The sequence below is a fragment of the Carex rostrata genome, chromosome 23 (genome assembly GCF_964058835.1).
Source record: "Carex rostrata chromosome 23, lpCarRost1.2, whole genome shotgun sequence".
Lineage (NCBI taxonomy): Eukaryota > Viridiplantae > Streptophyta > Magnoliopsida > Poales > Cyperaceae > Carex > Carex rostrata.
Genome location: NC_135940.1, coordinates 1,074,456 through 1,097,866, shown reverse-complemented (window position 1 = coordinate 1,097,866; position 23,411 = coordinate 1,074,456). Strand labels below are relative to the sequence as shown.

General features: G+C 31.2%; 3 protein-coding genes across 3 annotated transcripts; 2 read left to right on the top strand and 1 right to left on the bottom strand.

Moving 5' to 3' along the window:
- LOC144575112 (protein LURP-one-related 8-like) lies at positions 1-1,426 on the bottom strand. The gene is made up of 2 exons (XM_078325234.1): positions 1,046-1,426; positions 1-767 (listed from the first exon to the last, which is right to left on the bottom strand). Exons 1-2 carry the CDS (start codon positions 1,316-1,318, stop codon positions 375-377), a joined length of 666 nt encoding a protein of 221 aa, XP_078181360.1. The 5' UTR covers positions 1,319-1,426; the 3' UTR covers positions 1-374.
- A 12,624-nt stretch (positions 1,427-14,050) lies between these two features.
- Positions 14,051-16,622, top strand: LOC144575224 (bifunctional bis(5'-adenosyl)-triphosphatase/adenylylsulfatase FHIT-like). The gene is made up of 4 exons (XM_078325332.1): positions 14,051-14,302; positions 15,433-15,580; positions 15,979-16,077; positions 16,170-16,622. The coding sequence occupies exons 1-4, from the start codon at positions 14,082-14,084 to the stop codon at positions 16,287-16,289; spliced, it is 588 nt and encodes a 195-aa protein (XP_078181458.1). The 5' UTR covers positions 14,051-14,081; the 3' UTR covers positions 16,290-16,622.
- Positions 16,623-18,479: 1,857 nt separating this feature from the next.
- LOC144575038 (cation/H(+) antiporter 15-like) lies at positions 18,480-22,546 on the top strand. The gene is made up of 4 exons (XM_078325157.1): positions 18,480-18,840; positions 19,370-20,371; positions 20,590-21,199; positions 21,294-22,546. The coding sequence occupies exons 1-4, from the start codon at positions 18,571-18,573 to the stop codon at positions 21,902-21,904; spliced, it is 2,493 nt and encodes an 830-aa protein (XP_078181283.1). The 5' UTR covers positions 18,480-18,570; the 3' UTR covers positions 21,905-22,546.
- The last annotated feature ends 865 nt before the right edge of the window (positions 22,547-23,411 follow it).

Below are 23,411 nucleotides of genomic sequence, written 5' to 3'. Positions count from 1 at the left end.
TGTTTCAAATCCTTGCAATATACTATATATATATATAGAAAAATTTAATACAACGAAAGCTAAAATGATTCCTTTTCTAGTTTAAATTAACCTCTATTAACAATACTCCCTTCATGATTAAATGGAGCAACATATCATCATATAATTCCTTATCCCAAGATTAAATCCATCCATTTAAAGGCTTAATCCAAAAACCCATAAAATTCTCACAGCCCAAAATTAAAGTTTCTCTCCATGGAGCCCAATTTTACTGTGTTTCAAGGTGCTCCAGTGCTGGTGCATGCTCCTTTTTGAAATACAAAGCATTTGTATTCCAATTTCGTTATCTCCATTGTCATGCACTAGAATAATTTCCAACTTAATTAGTTTCTGTCTCATGACGACCAGCTCCGCATTAAATATGGTCGTGACGCTGCCATCTGATCCAGCGCAATCACAATACCCATGGCAAGACACATGTCGATCTCTGGCTCCACGACCAACTGAAATACGTCGTCACCGAAATTCACGCCTCCGCTGCTTGTTGACACTTCTTTTCGTCGGATCTCCACCACTTGAGTCCCCTCATTATTTTGGAAGGTGCAACACCGTTGCACATACGAGCCCTCGGCCAGGAAAGAACTGGTGCTTAATGAGGGGCCAAAGGGCGTCACCTCGGCGAGAGATTTTTTGTTGCGCATAGTTGTGTGACGCTTGACGGAGAGGAGCGGGTTGGTGGAGTCTTCTCCGTTGTAGATTACCCAGTGGTACCCAAGATTTAATTGCCTCTGCATTAGTTAATTACGAAGACCAGGTTGTTACTTTTTATTCAAGCTGGGTATGATTAATTAATAAAAAGTTAACCAGAGTTGATTGTGAAGCATAAATTTATTGTGATATGTTATTGTTCCTCCAATTGAAACTAGGTCTTGCATACACATTTAAAAGTCAAAACTCTCTAGCTAATTGTTTTATTAAATTTTAATAACTTAAGAATTAATATATAACATTTCTTTTCAAAGCGGGAAGAAAATTAAGTTATTGCATAAATCAACTCTTTAAATACCTTTTTCCTAATGGAGAAAAGTGGTTTGCCGGTTGCATCCATGAGAACAACCTCGCTCTTGCAATCAGATCCGTAATTATCTACCCGAAAGACCAAATTGCCCTTTGCATCATAAACCGTAAATCCGCTACAATTGAACAAGAGCGATTTGCGCCACACAGTCAGTACCTCTGCCTCCTCCCTCCTGCTCTCTTGATTGTTCACTTGCCGGAGGTCGGATTGCACAGAAGTCAAGCTCGGGTGCACCTTCTTCATTCGCTGGAATGCCTTCATATATGGTGATAAAATATTAAAATGTGCTGCGGTATTTGTGTTCACAGGTGACCGGAGGAAGAGAAGAAGGTTTGGTTTTGTGTCTCTTGATAGAAGTTCTGAGGTTAGAGGTTGTTTGATGGAGATAGCCTCAGGTGGCTATTTATATTACCTCTTGGACAAAAATGCCCTTGTACATTCTTGCATTTAATGTAATAAGACGCCGTTGAAACTACATGGGTGCAAGGTTACCACGTGGAATTAGTTAGTTTTTATTTTTTAAATTGAAAAAATTGAATGGCCACTTCATGTACTACTAGCCCCAAAATATGTGTTGATGTCATCGTCGCTGTCAATTCTTGCACCATGATTTTAAGGGCATATACCTACAGGAACTATTCCAGATAAACTTTAATATGAAAATTAAATAATTGAGCTATGATAGAAAATGATATATTGGAAATATTATGGAAATGATACACTTTAATGCTCCCTTTCCCCACATAAAAACACCATGACTTGCATTTCAAATAATCTGGTAAATTTTACATATTTGTATATACATTGTGAATGTATTTTTTTTTTTAGAGAAAAATGAAGATCTACATATTGTATTGTCTTTTTAGATCAGTAGCACATTTATCAAATTGCACCTTAATTTAGTTAGTTATGACATAAGACATTTTTTTTAATGACCATGAAAGCTAAACCAAAATTTGACAATTAATTATGTATCAGAAATTACATTTTAAAAAAAGGTTAATTAATTACGAGGTGGTTGATTGTTGGAGATGAAGAGTGTAGAGACAAAGAAGAAGATTCATATCATTTCTCTAGCTAGAAGACCAGCTAGAACTGTAAAACAAAATTATATTATATATGAACTAATTAAGCTAGGATTATGATAGTTTTCCAGGTCAGAAGATATATATATGGTACTGTACGTGATGACGATTCATGGGAGGACTCGTGGCGGTCTATGAATTGAGATGTGTTAAAAAATGCTGATGATATAAAAGTGGGGTAAGGGGCGGTTAGGTGGGCCCCACTTTTGTATGATTGGTTGAATGAGACTTGCTTAACAATTAGAGAATATATATATCAGCAGACAGCAGCCTCTGAGTTGAGATTGAGATGTGTTAAAAAATTAGATGTTGTTGATCGTTAGATTATGAATTTTTTTTTTTGGGTCAAGATAATTAATTGGAATGGAAGATGAATCATTCAAGGGAATTCAATTAATTAGGACAAAAAGGGAATAATTTGGGATGAAAACGTTGAGATATAGATGGCAATATATGAATAAAAATTAGTTATGAATATTTATATATATTAAACTGATTTTTTTTATTGTTTGAATAATTCTTTTATAGATACGATCGAGGATTGACACAAAAATAAGAAGAGCCTGTATAAATTAATATTAATTCTTGATCTCAACACAATTTATTATCTGTAAGGTACAAGTCATTATTTGCTAATCTGTCCTAAACACTATAAATATCTATTTTGTTCTACCTAAATGGTACAATACAATACAAATACAAAAAAAAAAACATAAAAGAGTACACCTGGTTTTCGTTGATATTAGTAGTTATAACCAATTCAATTAATTCAATTTTTTTTCAAGTATCATAGTGATGGAAAATAAAGTACAATTATTATTATTATTATTATTTGGAACAAATATCACCAACTTTTCTTATCATACTTACTCAAATTAGATATAATTAACAAGGAAGAAATTTGAAGTATATATTTGAATTTACCTAGGTCTAATAAAGATAATAATAATAATAATAATAATAATAATAATAAAGATAATAATAAAGATAATAATAAAGATAATAATAATAATAATAATAATAATAATAATAATAATAATAATAATAATAATAATAATAATAATAATAATAATAATAATAATAATAATAATAATAATAATAATAATAATAATAATAATAATAATAATAATAATAATAATAATAATAATAATAATAATAATAATAATAATAATAATAATAATAATAATAATAATAATAATAATAATAATAATAATAATAATAATAATAATAATAATAATAATAATAATAATAATAATAATAATAATAATAATAATAATAATAATAATAATAATAATAATAATAATAATAATAATAATAATAATAATAATAATAATAATAATAATAATAATAATAATAATAATAATAATAATAATAATAATAATAATAATAATAATAATAATAATAATAATAATAATAATAATAATAATAATAATAATAATAATAATAATAATAATAATAATAATAATAATAATAATAATAATAATAATAATAATAATAATAATAATAATAATAGTAATAATAATAACTTCCGCGGTATAGAATGCACCAGGTGTTGCTATCTACATAATAATAGGGACATGACATCCACTAATTCTGACTTGTGTAATAAAATAAAAATCAGATAATGTTGCAAAGTATATATATCTAACACAATGGTGGCAACTCCATTAGCAATTGTTTTGAATCTTTCTGCACCACAAAAAGGCAGCATAATTTTTACCCAAGCATTTGATTTGATTAGACGTACCTCAATCAAATTTTAGAAATTATGAAACACTTCTTGCTTAAATAACCCCTCACTTTTACTGAAGTGATAATGTGTGAAATAATTAAGTACCATTATTTTATTTATTAGTTTAAAGAATATATTTATCATCATATGTAGAATATGGGTTATGTATTATCAAAATAATTTATCAACCTAAAAAATTGTTTTTGCTGCTGCCAACACATCAAGAGATGGAGACAGAGAGGAAGTAATACATATGTACCATTGTTTATTTATTACATAATTCAAAGCTTTACAAACAAACAAAAAAAAATTGTCCTCGAAAAAAAAATATCAAAATGATGTTACAAAATTTCTGCAATTCATTCCACAGGGAAAAAAAAGGAAAAATAATATAAAAAGAAATTGCGGCTTTAACTGGGTGTGAATTGAAAATATATATATATATATATTGCGGTTTGATACCCCCAATCATGGTTGTTTTATTATTCCCTTGAAAAATGACTATACACGCATCATCAGGCATCGAATCAGACATTTTTTTTGTTCCGATAAGAGAATCATGTTTTCACCCATTGGCGAAGATTGGTATATGAAAATAATATTACTTTTCTTTCTGAATTTATTAATTAACCAATTTGTTAGGGATGCTTAAGCTAATGATATTATATATTCAGGAGGGTTAAATTATCTTCATTTTTATGTCTTTGTTATATCTTTATTTTTGAAATTTTAATAACATAAAATTTAAAATTGAAATGTCAAAATAAAACCGTTATATATAGTTTATATTATTTTCTCCATGCACATATAAAAAATTATGACATTCTAATATTTTTTTTTTTTAAATCGAGTAATGGGGGTCAAGCTCCAACCTTTGTAACTAAGGATTTCTCTCATTTGGATTTCGAAACCATAACCTCTCGTATAAGAGACGTGTTTTTGTCACTAGACTAAAGACTGGTTCACATGATATTTTAACTTTGTTTTAATTGTTAACAAAGATCTTATTAAAATACACCAATGTAAATAATTGATGGACATTTATTTTTGAACTTATTAATTCATATAAGTAGAACGGAAAGTGATATTTTTTTTATATATATGTAGAAAAAATAACATAGATTACATCTAACGATTTTATATTGACAGATAAACTTTAAAAAGTCTTTCATTAGAAAATTAAAAAATAAATATAATGGAGATCACATTTGAATAATTCTCTATTTTTATCTTCTTCATAAATTATTAAGACTAACTACAAAGCAATTAAAAGACGGAAAAATCAGAACAATCAATACAATATATTAAAAACACAGTCAGGTGTCTACTGTACCTAGCTAGCTAGCTATAACATTAATTTTCATCTATCAGATTCAGATCAACACAATGACGACACGATATAATTATAAAATGAGTTCTTAATTTTTTGCGTTAAGAACGTGCTTGCACATAAAAATAAAAATGGATAGTTGATTTAGTCTATATTTATCCATTTGAGCAAGTATTACGTAATGGATAGATATTGGTCCATATAAACGTCTATGACTTATTGACCTCTATATATGTGGTATATATGTGCTAACATCCTTTAATCCTTTAATCCTTTATTTTATTGTTGAGAGAAAGCCATACTTTTTTTTTCTTTAATCCATTATAAGGTATTAATTAATATATAGATCACGTTTTTTTTCTTCTATCTGTACTTGAGTATTTAGATTAAGGTCCTTAATTAATTATATTTGACATCAAACAACTAGCACAATGTGATGTGTAAGTATTCAGAACAAATTCGATATGATATTCATTTGAAGTTGTTTAATTCATTTTAAGAGTCATACGTACAGACAATTTATCTTAAAAAAACATGTTCAATAAATCTAAATCAGACACACGAGTTTTAACACAGATCGAACGACTTTAAACAAGCATCAGATCAAATTTGGATCCAAATCAAAATGTTTCCTATCCCTTTAGAATAAGGTTCTCCATTTAACATCAAACAATTAGTAAATTAATTAACTGGCCATATGAAAACAAACCACCAAACAATTAAAAAGAACTAGCTAGCAACAATTGATCAGAATGATTCACACACTTGGATTAATTATATTATAAGAGGTAACTGTAGAATATTCTCTTGATCACTATCTAGCTAGGAATTATTTGATGGAACAATTGGAATATATACTTTTTTTTTTATTTCGTGTCAAATTATAAAGATTGTCAATCTATTCCGTAAATAATTAATACTTATTTTGTTATGTTGATCATGAGCAGTGTAAAGATTTGAATTATGTGGTAGAAGACTGCCTATCTTATGATCCCTGTATTGCTAGAGAAATGAAGACGCTAAGATAGTTGTGTGTGTTTTTATTAATTTCCATTTTTTTTATGTTCTTTACTTCTCTTCTTATTTCTATTTTGTGTTCTGGTTTGTAGTTGAGTAGCCAACTCAAAGGATACGGGATGATCCCTGTATAGCTCCTCAACAATATATTATTCAACATTAATACATATATGGCCGTAACTGCCATGAAACTTTTCAAAAGAAAAAAGAAAAAAAAAAAAAAGAATGAGGAGAGCTGTGTTGGCGCCACATATTTAGTTTTTTTTTTTTTTTTCCCTCTGCGTGTGTCTTGATTTTTACAACTATTAATTTTGAGCCAACGGACATGACAAATACAAAAAAAAAAAAAAAAAAAATCATATGATAAAATTGTGAAAATATAATTTTTCACTCTTCAAAAGAAACAGTTTTTGATTTAGCAAAAGATAACATCATCCGTAGAAAAAGTTACAAGTTTGAAATATGCATGAAAATTATTTATGAATATTAAATATAAAAAGTTAGACCTTCATCTTTTAAAAAAAATAAAAAAAAAAAAATCAGCCTTCATCCTTCTTCATATTTTGACAACAAACATAAAAGGAGTTGTGTTCATGCATGATCGCCTAGAATCAATCAAGTACACGCTTTCTATTCTCTTGGAAAAAAATGATATCAATTTTATACTAGAAACTTTTCATCTAGCCACATCGATTTTAGTGACCGATGCGATGTATCATTTCCTAAGTTCCATACTCCAAGAATTTAATAATGATTTTTGCGCACCATGTCATGCAAACCCACTTTCACATGAATCACAGCCGGTTAAATAATTATTCCTAGAGCGTTAAAAAACCATTGTTAATTCATTAATTCTATACTTATTCACATAAGTCAAGTCAACCATGGACGGCTACATTACTTGAGGAACTCTACGTGTGTCTTCTTCATTTTTGCAAAATTCACCCTGTATTTAATTTGTAATTTATAATTTAACCAATAATTTATTTCTGAAATTTACTCAACTGTCTACAGTCTGCCCATTGTACGTAGCATTGATTGAAAAATGACATAATCATCATGCTTATTGAATAAAAAAAACAAACCTAATAAAATATTAAATCTCATATAAAATTCTCATTTGCATTTGGTGCTCAATAATTTTAGTTTCCATTGCTCACTTTTTTATCTTTGTTCCTGAAATCAGGCATCAAAAGAAATTAATACTTTCATTAATTACTAATGAAGTGCTCTCCTTTAATATTTCACTTTTTAGTGTTTTATTTTATTTTATGCTTAATTGTTGTCTTTAACTTCACAAAACCCACAGATCAAGGGAACATGTCCCAGACAAGCCAATTACGTCTTTGTACCATAAGCCATTAAGGCCATTAAAGCACCAATATTTTGTAATAAGGAATTAAACACTGCCCTTAAAAGCACTGCTTAAAAGGAACATATTGGGTGGAATTTCTTAATTATTAGGGGAACAATGCACACTTTTCAACAGCATGTAGGACCTATGTTATAGTAATTAAGGAAATGTTCCTCTCAGAAAAAAAAAAAAAAAAAAAAAAAAAAAAAAAGGTTTATTCAATCAGTGATAGTGAGTTATCAAGACATCTCTCTTTATGATGATGTTATTTGTTGTAAAGTATACAACTTTTTCATATGTTTTATTAATTTTGGTACCTTTTTTTTTATCAATTAGCCTACCTTTTCCCTGTATTCAGTACATACTTTAGCATAGCGTTTTTATTAATGGACATTATAAAGCCTAGTTACTCTAGTATATATATATATATATATAGAATGAACAATTTGAGAAATTTATTTGAGACAAAGTAAGAAAAATAACAAATGAGATAATTTCAAATGATTGATGCCGATATACCAATACTTTTAATAATACTATAATTACTATCATCCTTACAAATTAAGCTTCATTAACGACTTTATCATTCGGCTTATTTGAATAGAACTTGATCAAATATTGCAGAAGTGACCGTCAACGAGTTCCGATTTACCGAACCAATTAAGTTTGGTTTAATCGCGTTATCATTCAGTTTACATTATTCAGTTAGTTTTATTTGAATGATTTATCATGAACAAATGAAGAGACAGAATGATAGTGATGCTGACAGCAACAAAGATAGTGTCTAAACATCTTCCTTCACCTTGCCTCTATCATGCAATATTGTACTTAACCTATACTTGATATCAATCATTAACTGTTGAAAAACACAAGGCTAATATTACAATTTTTGGGACCATATTTGAATTTTTTTTTTTCCTTTTTTATTTATTTATTTATTTGTGAAAGGGTAGTTTGAATAAAATACAAGGCTAAAATTGAAGAAATCAAATGGGCCAAGCAGCCTAGCTAGGAAAAGAATGTGACTTGCACAAGAGAATACAATACAAGATAGTGAGATAATGACCTTTATCTCTGTGCAAGGGAACACTCACATGCCACCTAAAACTGTTCTTTAATGCATCTCTGACAAGCCCATGTGGTGCCTATTTGCATAAATCTCCATAGGAGAATTATCAAACTAACCACCTTTTTTGTTCTATTCTTACTTTTGGCCCCCACATTTCTTGGAAAAATAAAGGACAGCTGACTGACATCTAGTATCTCATTATCTGATAAACCCAAATCCCAAACAGATCAGGCTCAACTCAATTAAAATTTAAAATTTTTAAATGGAATTATATGGAATTATGGATCAGTTCAGCTTCAGCCAGCATCAATTTAAAGTTTAAGTACTTGAAATGATAATTTAATAGCTATATCATTCCAGGTCAATTTTGTCAATATAACATATAGCATTTGATTTAAGCAATCCAAAAAGCAACATGACCTGACTTGAAAGTTGTGACTTGTGACCTGATTAGATCCAATTGAAATTATGTGGACCTTGACTTGACAAGATCTAGACCCTACATACAACTATTAAAACAAAAAATCCTCAGTTTTAATGAAATTTTGGGTGCAAATAAAAAATAATATATATATATTTTTTTTTATCTCATCAGAATGTGATATGTAGTTTTCCAATCAAGAATTTAGTGTAGCCGAACCTTATTGTAATAATTTTGTCCAAATTCTCCGCTTAAGTAACAAAAAAATCAAGCAATAGAAAAGAAAAAGTTCATGTCCTTGGCTTGTTACAGGATCCTAAAAGTGGATCTCAATGGGTCCACTAAGAAAAGCTCATAACTTCACACAAACGCAAGAATTTACTTAATACAATGTACTTTACAAGAAGAAAAATATATCACATAAAAGGTAATTAATGAGCATTGATTGATGTATTTATTTAACATTTTGTTATAGCAATACTTATATATTGTTTCTCTGTTATACATATAAATATTACTCAAAAGTGCTAAAAACATTAACCTTTTTAGATACAGATTAAATTTAATTTAACCCACCACATATATATTGGTTAAAATCGGATCTGATCGTATATTTCAATTGAATTTGAATTTCTCATAATTTCTGAAAGACCTCTAAATTACATGAATCGACATAATTTAAAAATAAATTCTGGTTATGCATAGTTGAATTTGTTTATCATTTATTTTGCTTAAATATGTTATTATTTATTATTTTATATATAGTTTGTTCAATGAGTGATGTCCTAGCTTATTGCTGGTTACAAAAATGTTATAATGGATTTTATAGAATGCTACTGTAAACATAGACAAAGTAATATATGAGCTTATTACTTATTTATTTAATTTAATATTTTATAACTTTACTTATACTGTTATTTAATGAATGATTAATCATGAAATAAAAGTAATATAATCCAACTATTATATATTAGATTGAAAACATAGACAAAATGGTACTAACCGACTCGGACACACTCTTATTTTCAAGAAGAAGAAAAATCTATCGTATTGACTTCAAATGATTAATTCAAACTATTAAAACCGATCTACTTCATAAATAATTCATTTAAATGTCAAATTTATAAAAGTTTGACTTAAAGTATAAATTAAGTCAAGCGATAAAAAAAAAAAACTATAAAAAAAATATCAAAATCTTATAAATTTGACATTTAAATACATCTCTTGCAAGTAGATCGATTTTAATGGTTTAAAATTGTTGTTTGAAGTTATTTAGATATATTTTTGGGTTAAACACACCAATTATTTGGTGAGCTTAAGAACACCCTAGTTCTACTTTTATTTACATTATAAATTAATGAATTATTTTCGAATTATATAAATATAGGATACCAAATCACAAATTTTAAATATTGTCCAATTATTACCAAATCACAAACTTGTTGTATGTTATATAGAATCTTTTTTTCTTTGTGAAAAGTGGGATAATAGCTGGAAAAGTTGGATGTACAATTGAAAAGTTAAACTTTTTATTCCCAGTGAATGCAAATATTAAATATTTCATATTGCAAATAAAATTAACCGCTCTGACTTGTTATATATATGGTTGCTTAATGCCATTTTCTGCAAATAGGAGAGTGGATGGATCCAGTGAAGGCTGTAACTTTTTTTTTATCTTAAGTCAATGAAAATAATAAATAATTCATATTGCAAATAAACTAGGATGTTGACTTCTCTAAGCTTTGATTAGAATTTATACAACAGTGCTTTGTGAGTCAGAAAGGCGGTCTTTGTATTGTCAACCAATAATACTATCTAAGCTTTGATTTTTTTTTTTTTTCAGATAACAGTGAGAATGAACAGGTGGGTGTGCAATTAATTAATTGGAGGATCCACTGTGTTAAAGTTGCAACTTTTTATCTCAAGTCAATTTATAAATATTTCATAGTGCACATAAATTTGATGACTCTGACCTTTCATACGTATGTGGATTTATTTTGGAAATGTTATATCTTCTCTTCTAAACAAGTCAACTGTTTTTGGTTAATTTTTTTTAAAATGAATAAGTAAATGTGAATTTGCGTAATAGTCAAATACTGAAAGAGGAGGGCTCAAATGCACCCTATCATTTTTCTCTATTTTCAAAGTCCAAATAGTCAATCCGAATCGTTAGATGCGATCTATATATTAAGATGTGCTTGGAGACCAAATTTTATATTTTTTGAAATTTTTTTTACTATTTATTAAGCCACTTTGAAAATCACTGATCTAATGGTCCAGAAAATGTAAAATCAGCGATTTTCAAAGTGGCTTAATAAATAGTAAAAAAATTCCAAAAAATGTAAAATTTGGTCTCCAAACACATCTTAATATATAGATCGCATCTAACGGTTCGGATTGACTATTCGGACTTTAAAAACGGAGAAAAAGAATTTGAAAGATAGAGTGCATTTGGGTGCATTTGAACCCTCCTCATACTGAAATGTGTATTTATGTAATACTCAGGCGTGTATTGAGTAACAATCAGGTGTGTATTTTAAAAAGTTCGAAATACAAGTTTGGAATATCAGGATAGTTGTTGGCGGTTGGCAAAATACATTTTGACTTGATCAAAATCACATGATAGCTATTAACAGTTATGTCTTAACTGAAATAAGACCAATATCAATTAATATTATACGCAAGTATATATTTATGTATTGATACCAGTGTTGTAAATAACGGTATGTGATCATCGGAGGGACGAGGTACTGTCAAATAATTAATCGGTATGAGGCTGATTCATTAGATTTATGCAAAAATTTAATATTTTTATTAAATTTATGTATATATGTCATAATTTATTAAAATTTATTTATTTAACTCATTAAACTTATTAAATAAACTTAATTTAACTTAGTTCTATTACTATAACATGACACTATGCTTATTTTTTCTTAATGCATAAGCACTTTATATATGTAAGTAACGCATTTATTTAATGAAAAAATAAATTCAAGAATTAAGTTTTTTCAAATACTAATAACATGTTATTTGAAAGAAATGAAACATTATAATATAAAATTACTAAATTTAGTTTATGATAACATCTTAGTTTCATAAATGAACATGTCGTACTAATTGAAAAAAATACATCAGTAAGTAAGAAAAAATATATGATATATAAATAACGGAAGAATTAATCAATTTCAAAGTAAGTAAGAAGAAAAATCATATATAAAAAATATGGATGTATGTCCATGCACAAATAAAACTACAATACATGATTTATAAAACTTATTATCACACATTATCACTGGAAAAAAAAAATCAATGTGAAAATAAATATTCATTGGAATAAATAAAAATAAACATGAATAAACGAGAATAAATGGACAATTAAATGGTAAAACAGCAGATTAATCGTTTTCATCCGCAAACACGTATTCGTTAAGTACGTGTATTTTAACGGTTTAACCGCCGTTAACGATTAAATGGCCGTTAAGACTCTTTTTTATAACACTAATTGATACAATATGCATTTGTAGATTACCACAATATACAAATGTAATGTTTACGGAGATATCTAGGAGATGAATTTATAGAAGTATTTAGGAGATAAATTCATATGATGATTATCATCTCCGTATATTTTGTATTAAAATATTTAAGTGGAGAGGTGTAGTTGGAAGGTTCCATAGTAGGCTTTAGCTTTAGGCTTTTTATCCCAAGTCAATGAAAATAATATATAATTATTTCACATTGCAAATAAACTATAACGTTGACCTCTCTGACCTTTTATTTGTGTGACAGATTAATTTCCACTCTATTTTACAACATAGATAGTGCTTGGTGAGTCAAAAAGGCACTCTGTCGTCATCCAATAATTTCTGATAAACTCAACTAATTAAAATTTAATTCTGTCATTTTATATATTCAGATAATAGTTCTCCCCAAAAATATATAATAAGTCCAATGTGGCTCTCCAATGAAAATCAAAATGGATCAGCCATTGATGTTCTTGCAAGGTGTGCACTTTAATGAAGAATATAGCACTTGAAATATATATATATATTTTTCTCAAAAATATATTCATTTTATCAGGCATATTAATATATTGGCCGGAAAAGAAAACACATGTTAATTTGTTGAGACACTTGTATAAATTATTAATAAATTAAATTAGATTAGATTTCTGAACAGTTCATAATTCTTTCTTCTACAGATATTTAAGTTGCATACTTGCATCTCATCTTTGGAAAGCCCAACATATATTATTGATAAGTAAACTAAGACTTCTTGATTAATATACTTAAATCATCTTATAATGCAGCGAAACGCGTCCGATGCGACATCTCGGATTTAAATTCATTGAATGGTTTATAATATCATCTTCTCGTACGAATCTCAATGCAGATCAAATGACTCAGACCAAACATCAAATTGTATCAGATCAAACCAATCTGTCAAAAAAAAAAAAGAAACTTCAAGATTTTTATCTGGACCTTCGAATGAAATGTATTATATACATCCCAAACTCTTTTTGTTTTCATTTATATTTCTAAAGGAAGGAACATATGAAATGCAACAACTCAACTCACTTGTATTACAAGTTCAAGTTTCTTAGATTAATAGAAAGTTTACACCTACTTTAGAAAAGAAAAAGAAGAAGAAGACAATACCAGATAGTTGAATTTTTTAAATCTCTCTTTAAATGATATGTCAAATTATTTAAATCATAATGAACTACTTTATAATTTTAGGTTCTTTTAATGTAAATAACTATGAAGTTGGTTGTCATAATATAATTATCACAAATTTATTGTCAATACAATCTATTTCCTTGTATACTATATCTGAATAGCCTTAACGGATTTTGAGCCTACAGCATAAATTCAGAAAGGCCCAATAAAGGTATCAAGTAGATATTGAGCCCAAAAGCCTCTTTATATGGGCCTAAAGCCCATTGAGCTAACAACTGTATGGTAAAAGATGATAAAACAGAAACACTCGGCGTAGAAGCACCGAGGAGAGCAAATGAGCGTGTTTGGTTGTAGACCACTCGTCTCTGTCTTTCTTCCCAGTGCTTCTTCTCTCTTGCCTCGCCTCCGCTTCGATCGCCGCCTCGCTTGTGTCAGGATGGAAGGAGGAGAAGGAGAGAAGTACCGATTCGGTCCATACAAGATAGACCCCAGGGAAGTGTTCTACTCGACGTCTCTCTCCTACGCCATGGTCAACCTCCGACCTCTCCTATCTGGTACTCTTCTCCTTTATCTGAACTGATTGTACAGAAGTCGGTGTAATTGGTTACATTATTTTGATAATTTTAGACTTTCAAGGGTCTGGGTTTTGTTGCTGGATGTATAAAATTTGTAGCTTTTAAGAGAGATACTAAAGATAAATTAAAATATTATACTCCTTGTTAAGCAAATTTTATTGGAACTTTTTTTTTTTTTTTTGATAAAAGTGGCATGGGCCACCAGTTTCATTAGAAACTAAATTGTTCTTTACAAAATGTGCCATGTTGGCAATTACAGTACTCAAAAGCATAACAGTAGCTAATAGGCTAATTATCAATCTGATTGTTAAACAATCAGAGGATGAGCAACACTAATCAGCAACTAAGAGTTAGGATGACATGACATACAAAACATACAAAACATAGAGTTGAAAATGTATCCGACATTGGGAGTTTAGAAAATTGTAGCTTAATGACTTTAACATTTTTTTTTATTGTAAAAGGCTGTAGGAAGTTGACTAGGATTGGTGACATCCTTTTTTTATTGATTTTTCATTATATTTTAGAGCGTTGTACGTATGTGGTACTTCTACTGATTGTTAACATTACACATGGCTATGAAATATACAATGGTGGAGAAAGAGCCAGATGCATCCCCTATTGATGCATCTCCTATTGAAGCACTATCATATAATTTGTTTTATGTACTCTGTGCAGATGCATCGTAACTGAGCATATAATATGTTTTATGTACTCCATGCAGATGCATTGTTTTTGTTGTCTCCTAATTGCGAAATAATGTTCCTATATTAGACTACCAAAATGCACAGATTTAGAAGCAGGAATAATTGTGTTTTCTCTCTTGTTTCAGGTCATATCCTTTTGGAGTGAAGTGATATGTGCATTGTACATACACACTTGTAATGTCATATCCCGTATTTTCTTTTCCCAAGTAGGATGAAAAACTCTCAACTTTCTAACCAATCAATTTGAAAATTGGTAATTTCAAGTTAAAGTTTGAATATATGTTTTGGTTTAGTTGAATATTTCTGGTTTTAAAATGTTACAATGTTATCATCCTTTTGCTCCTCATCTCTGACAAAGTTATTATAACATGCAATTTGTGTATGTGTGCCTTAACAAATTGGTACATGTGCTTGTTTGCCCACGCCGTGAGGTGAAGCGTTTTATTGATCTAACCTCTGACGAGACAAGCGATTTGTGGATCACTGCTCAAAAAATCGGTGCCAAGCTTGAGCAATTTCACAAGGCTTCTTCTCTCACACTTGCTATCCAGGTAAACTCCCAAGGGACACTCAATTCTTCTAGTCTGTCTAGAGAGTGATAGTGGCATTCTCATGTCTTATCAAAGTGTTAAGGTTGAATTATTATATTTTGCTTCAAGATATTATTTTGGTGCTTATAAAGAGCAAATCCTAAAAATTGTTATGTTTGCTATCAAAAAAATTGTGGTAATATTCTATAGGCTTTTTTGTAATTTCTTGAAATAATTGCTTGCAGCATAGTTAATTGTCTTTAAATTTATTAATATGCTTATTACATTTACTTAAATTAGCAACTAAGTTGGCGACTTCTCACTGCTCTAACTGTCCAAATTTGAGTACTTATTTTCTTTTTGTTATTCAATTTTTATTCCATTTACCAAATAAAAAAAGGTCATTTTTCTTTTTCCAGGATGGACCACAAGCCGGTCAAACAGTCCCACATGTGCACATCCATGTAATCCCTAGAAAATCAGGCGATTTTGAGAAGAATGATGAAATATATAATGCGGTATGTGACATTCTTTTGGTGTCAATTTCAAATGTTAATGATGTGTTTTGTTAAATTCTTTAACGTTAAGTGAGCTCTACAAAAAAATTTAGATGGATGTGAAAGAGAAAGAATTGAAAGAGAAGCTAGACCTTGATGTAGAGAGGAAGGATCGCACACTTGATGAAATGGCACATGAGGCTGATACTTACCGTGCTCTCTTCTCCCTCTAAATTGTAGACGGTATTAAAATGATTTAATTCAGGGACCAGGGATATCATAATTTCTTGTTTCTTTGTTATTTTATAGTTACGGATTATAATGGGTATGCTTAAATTGTATTTAATTTGACCGACAGTCCTAATATTTTGATTTATTTTTTTAGAACTTGGAAGTGACTCCTAAGGTTTGTATTACCAGAAAAAAATAACAGTCATTACAGACATCCTTAACATCTAGATTTATTCCTTTTATGTGCTTTGCACATGTTGGGTATACTAGAGGAGAGATTGCTAAGTGAACACTATTTGTCTGTAATGATATCATAAATTATTTCATTTTTCTCTTATGGATTTAGATTAACTGAAATTCATGCTAAGTGCTGTCATGCTCACCAACTCTTGGTACCAGAATCAGTCAGCACAAAAGAAAAATACATTACCAATGTGCTTGAGATCCATTGTTGGTATAAATTATATTACCAGTGTTAAAGTCAGTATTGTCAAATAACAAATTGTCAAGTAATCTCCCCTCTTCTGATTATTTGGTATGAGAACTTGAGTGAGGCTATGGTACTATACATATCGCACATTAGTCCTACTATGGATCAATATCTCTATTTTCAAAATCCAAATAACCCACATTGGTCCCTACTATGGATCAATATCTCTATTTTCAAAATTCAAATAATCAATCTAAATCGTTCAATATTATCTCCATATGAAAATGTACTTATTAGATCAAATTTTATATTTTTTAGATTTTTTTTTAATCATGTTTATAGATATGTATAAATTGACTTGATCTAAAAAATTTAGACTATTCAAAAATAGTGATTTTTTATCTATTTAAAAATATTCTAAAAATATAAAGTAATCTACAAGTACATTTTCATATAGAAATCATGTGAACTTTAGAAACAAAAATATTAATCCGTTTTACTTACCAATTCGGGCTATGCTTAGTACTGTAGCCTCGCTCTGGAGACTTGGTTCCCTTCTGGGCCTAGAGCTGGTGTACGGTTAGAATATTTTTAGTAGCAAAAAGGAACTACATAATCAGAAATCGCACCCTCATTTTTCTTAAGATATATATATATATATATATATATATATATATATATATTTTTGGGGAGCTATTTGTAAATTTGTAATGATTTATTTCTGATAAAGCAAATCGACATCATTTTTTAGGATCCTTGCTCCAAGCGAGAAAACTGTTAAGGCTTAGATTAAAATTTCATAATTGATGAAACAAAGAATAACTCAAAATAGCTCGCTAACCTCAAATTTGGAATAGCCACTAACCCAACATTTTATAGGAATAGCAGAATAGCAGCTAACCCGAGCTATTCCTTGTGTTGAGAATAACGTTTTTTTCACCCAAACGTGAAATAGTGAGAATAGCTCGCTAGAAATAGCAGTTATTCCTGTGTCATCCAAATATACCATCTATAGCGATATCAATTGCAAATACGAGCAGATAGGAGCTTAGTGCCAATGCCCTGAATGAGCTTGAAATTTAAATTTCAGACATCAAATTAAGGTCCAAAGAGTGCAACTAAACAGTTTGCAGAGCATCTCTGATTTTTTTTTTTGTTCTCTCAAAATTGCTTATAATTGCTTAGTTTAAGCCACGCTGTACCAATTTACTTGTCACAAAGCTATTTCTAAAAATAGATCAATAGAAGGGAATTTCTAAAGGTCGTCTACACATAAATTAAAAAATTAAAAAAAAAGGAACAATAAATTTATTGGACAAATTAAACGAGTAGATCAACAAGCAATCTACTCCAACTATCAATCATAACTAAAAGGGGAACAAGATTAATTTATTTTTATTAAGAAAACAGAGGGAGACGAGCCACTTAGGAGAGGAACAACATATATAGATATATACATGAAAATTTGAAATATAGAAATAAAAGGTAGCAACAATAATAAACCAAGTCTTGCGCAATTTAAATAAATTGCTCCAAGGCGCTAATGTTTCGTTTATAATTTAAATTAATTACTTTGGTAATCTAGCTAGAATTGGAGACAATGTTGTTTTCTGTAAATTAATGTGCACAATCTTCACAAATTGACTCATTACAGCTAAGCACCCATAATATGCTTGACATAAAATCTCTTCTTTATTTGCATTTGCATCACATCCTCCTCCCCTTCCTGGCCTCTATTATTCCTCCTCCCTCCTCTCTGAAATCCTAAAAGAAAAGGAAAAGGAAAAAACCAATAATCAAAGAAAGGAGAGAATTGGGAACCAAATATTAATACAAAAACCTTACAACTAATAATGGCTGAACAAATGGCAAGGCCAGCATCGGTGGTGTTACCGACCCTCATTATACCACGAATGAACAGCACAAAGAATTACCCAATATCTTGTTACTCACCTAACATGATCACCACCCCAGGCATTTTCAGGGCCGGGGTGATCGATAAACCATATCTCTACGCTTTCACCTTGTTTCTCATGCAGATTTTGTTGGTCATCGCTATCACCCGAGTCGTCGGCTTCCTCCTGCAACCTCTCAAACTTCCCCGATACACTTCCGAGATCATTGTACGTTTCATCTAATAATTTGTATCCATATGTTGTTCATTTTCCTCATTTTTGGATGATATAATAATTAGAATGGAATTTCTTGCTCGTTGTTGTACGTACTTTCATTGAGAGAAATCAAATTTGGATTCTATTAAGTGGATGGATATTTTAGGATGTTTGTGGTTTTTTATTTATTATATTTTTCAAGATCTTCTGAGAAATGAAATAATTTACTAATAATATAAGATGACTACGACAAGAAAATGAATAATTTGAGAAATGTGCATACTGTGCACCAATTCATGAGTGCTGAATTATCCTTTATTGGTGGTAGTATATTTAGTTGAATCAGTGTGAAATAAATTGGTTTGAAAAACAATATGAAATTAAATGGTGTGAACAATAGCTTAACATTATAATCATAAATTGCAATACCATTCAGAGTTTAAAAACATACTTTTAATAACACAAACTTCTATACTCTTTTCCATTTTCCATTCTTTAAAGTGCAAATATGATCGTCTTTTCTTTTATTTAACTCTCACAGAGCGGCTTCCTGTTGGGACCTTCGGGTCTTGGCAAAGTACCTGATTTTAGCAAGACCATGTTCCCTCTAAGAAGCTTCTTCCCCCTACATTCTTTCTCTCATCTTGGCCTCATCTACTATATTTTCACCATGGCACTCGATATTGACCTCCCATCGATCCGTCGTTCAGGTTTACGCTGCTTTTGGTTTGCTTGTGCTTGCACCATCCCTCCATTTGTTATTGCTGCAGTTTCAGGTGTCACACTACACAAAATGCTAGGCGAGCAAACTAATCGGACAGCCTTTATAATTTTTATAAGTGTATCTTTCTCTATGACTGCCTTCTCGGTCCTAGCACGTACAGTAACAGAGCTTAAGCTTGTAAACACAGAGATCGGCAGGTTGACGCTCTCTGCTGCCATACTAGTTGACAGCTTTGCCTGGATTGGTTTGGCGCTTGCAGTTGCCATATCAGAGAGTGGTGGAGATACTATCTCAGCTATATTTACACTCATATCAGGCATTTTGTTTTATGCTGGGTGTTTTGCATTTATAAGGCCAATGATGCGAAAGATCTCCAACAGATCGCTTTCAGGAAATGAGCCGGTGGGAGAATCTGAGGAAACTGCTGTCCTAGTTGGAGTGCTGGTATCAGCATTCATTGGAGACTTAATTGGCATACATGCAGTGTTTGGAGCATTCACATATGGATTGGCAATACCACAAGGGCCGCTTAGTGCATCGCTGTTGGATAAGGTGAATGATTTGGTAAAGGGGATATTATTGCCTTTGTATTTCGTAGGAAGTGGTTTGGTGATGGATGTTGGTTCGCTCAGAGATGTTGATAGTGCAATATACCTTGTGGCACTAGTGTTTGTGGCCGCTCTGTTAAAAGTTCTCGGTGGAGTTCTGATAGCGGCGGCTTATGACATGCAAGTGCACGACGGAGTGTCTTATGGGTTGCTAATGAACACCAAGGGGGTAATTGAACTAGTCATGTTAAATGTTGGCACTACCAGAAAGGTAACACCCCTCTGTACAATTTGTGACATAATTACCTCTTTTTTTCAGAAAAAACTCTCCAGAACATGTAGCCTAATTTATTAATTTTTCAGAAATTTTCACCAAAAGCTTATTTGTTCACTTTCGATACACAAGTTGTTTTGTTAGAATTTTTCACAGAAAAGATTGTTCAAACTGTGATTGTCTGTATTAACTTCTTCCTTCAATCTTATTCTTAGATCCTTGGACCACAATCATATACCATCCTAGTCATCATGTCAGTGGTCCTAGCTACCTTGGCTACCCCCCTTCTAAACTCTGTGGTCAAACCGACACGTCACTTGGTGTACTACAAAAGGCGGACCATCCGCTGGCATGACCCAGGATCTGAGCTACGAGTAATCTCCTGTGTTCACAACCCGCGTGACGTCCCATCACTAATTGCCCTCATCGATTGCACCTTTCCAAGCAAGCACACACCAGTATCAGTCTCAGCAGTGCAACTAATTGAACTAACTGGTCATACACCTGCCATCCTTCTTCTTAATAACCCGGTATCCATTAAGGCCAAGTATGGGAGTCAATTCCAATCGCAATCAGCTGTTTCACATGCGTTTGAATCCTACGCACAGCTTACAGGTGGTTTATTGATACGCACTTCTACAGCAATCTCGCCCTTTATGACAATGCATGATGATATCATTACAGAAGCAGAGAACCGCCATGCTGCACTGGTGTTACTTCCATTTCACATGCACTTAGCTATTGACGGTTCGCTAGAGACTGCATCACACCCAGCTGTCCGAAATGTGAACAAGAAAATTCTGGAGCTTTCTCCATGCACAGTCGGTACTATCAATTCCATATTAACAAGAAAATCCATGTGATGCAAAAAATTTAGTATTATGCCTTATTTTTTGTGGTTTTTTTTTTCCAAGAACAGCTTTGGTGATTGATCGAGGCTTCAGTGGCATTTCCACCCGAGGTACTCCACCTAACGTGACAGTACTTTTCTTCGGTGGCGCAGACGATCGCGAATCACTTGCTCTGGCAGGGCGCATGTCAAACCACGTAGGAATCGAGATTTCTGTTGTGCGGTTCTTGCCCAGGAATAGTAACACAAGCATCAGTTCCCTAAATTTAGAGGATGCCGAAGTAAGAGACCGGTACATTGACGAACAATGCCTGGGTGAATTCGCAGAATGCAGCACCTTAGCAGTGTTTGAGTACCGAGAGCACGTAGTACGCAATACCGAAGAGACTGTGGAGATAATAAGGAGTGTTGAATTAGAAGGAAGAGATTTGTTGATAGTTGGTAAGGAGCAAGGTTTGGTGGGGTCGAGACTAACAGCCGGGATGACTGATTGGAGTGAATTTCCAGAGCTCGGGCCAGTTGGGGATTTGTTAGCATCAGCAGATTTTGGTGCCACATCATCTGTATTGATTGTTCAAGCACCACAGAGTGGAGGCGGGTTAGCGGATAGCACAATAGTTGGGATAATGTCCGATAGGCGTGAGGATCCGGGTAGGTTTTCTTCTTTCGACCCGAGATAGTTAGATAGTTCAGTGAGCACAGTGACGCTGTATGACAGCAGTCATTTGGACCGCCCACCCATATTTTTGCATCTACTTTGTACAAATTTGCACATAATAATTGAAGTTTTTCTAAAGAGAAATGAGATGTTAGACTATATATATAGTCCGAGCTTGATTGAGTATAAAATGTAATCTCTCGCCTCGACAATTTTGTCATTAGACTATATTTTAGGATGTATTTTCAAGTTGCTTGTGATGTAAATTACGCATTACTACATCTTCCTTTGGAGCTTCTATTGTCTGGGTTTATACTTGTACTCAGTGCATAGAAAATAATTGTTACTAATTTGGAATCACACACACTGTGAGGACAGTTTACTGTCCCTAGGTTCCAAAACAAAATTAAGTCTTAGCCCGTTCAAAACTAAGATCCACATGGCATATGCTCCAACTGGAAATTTTCAGTTGTTGTGTCTCTCCGGCATTAGATGCTAACACTCGAAGAACAACTCTAGCCCGAGTTCAAATTTGTTAATGAACTTGTATAAACATTGAATGATCAGCTAAACCGTCTAAGATAGTATATGGTTTGTTGTATATTTGCCTTAGTACATATGTAATTATATAGTTATTATATTTGTGTCGCATGATGTAATACGTACCTTAATATATACCAGCATCAAACAGCTGGTGTGCAGCAGCAGAAAGGCCAACACCCCTAAATCAACTAATCAAGGGGTCATTGATTATTGCAGCTAATAAACACCATGTTTAGACCGTTTCTTGAAGTATTAGGCTTGGCCTACTAAATTAATTGTAAACAAAATTTAATTAAGTGCCTGCCTCAATGGAATGGAGGCGTGGTTCAGTGTGCAGATGGAGACAAACTAAAGCTAGGGAGGTTGCTTCATGCATCTGCAGATGAGAAAACAAATTAAAGGCACAAGAAATTAAGTCATAGAAACCATCAACGAATTTGCTATAGAGATAATTCAATCAAAAGAGAACTGAACTAAATCTAATTATAAGTGTCAAAGAAACAAGGTCTGGTTTCTGATGCTTGGTTCTGAGATGTTTTTATGATGATTGTTGTATTTCCTCTTCCTTTTTTGGGGTTGTGATTTACTTGTATCGTATGTAAGATGTTTTTCAATTTTCTCTGTCTATATATCTTGCAGATAATAAAAGTGTTGATCAATGATTTTTGTATTTGGGAAAATTGCAAAATTGCAAAAGTGAAAATCTCGTCACTATTTTTAGCATGAGATTCAGGTTTAAGACTTATATCATTTCCATATTCAACTTTTTACACGAAGAACAATGACTTCAAAAATGTACGACATAATTCAATATCTTTAAAACAATTAATAGAGTAAATTACACACAATATATCACCATTTATTAATTATTTACTTATTATTTTGATCCGTTGAGATATAAAAGTTTCATTTATGATCAATAAAGTTTTAGATTTAACAAATTAGTTCTATATATTATTATCACCGGCTACAAAAAAACTAGATGA

What these genes read in the sequence shown, in the direction of transcription:
- LOC144575112 (XM_078325234.1), bottom strand. Translation starts at nt 1,318, where the DNA reads ATGAAGGCATTCCAGCGAATGAAGAAGGTGCACCCGAGCTTGACTTCT. An exon ending in TTTTCTCCATTAGGAAAAAG is followed by an intron (nt 768 to 1,045) that starts GTATTTAAAGAG and finishes TAACTAATGCAG; the next exon opens with AGGCAATTAAATCTTGGGTA.
- LOC144575224 (XM_078325332.1), top strand. Translation starts at nt 14,082, where the DNA reads ATGAGCGTGTTTGGTTGTAGACCACTCGTCTCTGTCTTTCTTCCCAGT. An exon ending in CTCCGACCTCTCCTATCTGG is followed by an intron (nt 14,303 to 15,432) that starts TACTCTTCTCCT and finishes TAACAAATTGGT; the next exon opens with ACATGTGCTTGTTTGCCCAC. An exon ending in ATGATGAAATATATAATGCG is followed by an intron (nt 16,078 to 16,169) that starts GTATGTGACATT and finishes AAAAAAATTTAG; the next exon opens with ATGGATGTGAAAGAGAAAGA.
- LOC144575038 (XM_078325157.1), top strand. Translation starts at nt 18,571, where the DNA reads ATGGCTGAACAAATGGCAAGGCCAGCATCGGTGGTGTTACCGACCCTC. An exon ending in GATACACTTCCGAGATCATT is followed by an intron (nt 18,841 to 19,369) that starts GTACGTTTCATC and finishes TAACTCTCACAG; the next exon opens with AGCGGCTTCCTGTTGGGACC. An exon ending in ATGTTGGCACTACCAGAAAG is followed by an intron (nt 20,372 to 20,589) that starts GTAACACCCCTC and finishes TCTTATTCTTAG; the next exon opens with ATCCTTGGACCACAATCATA.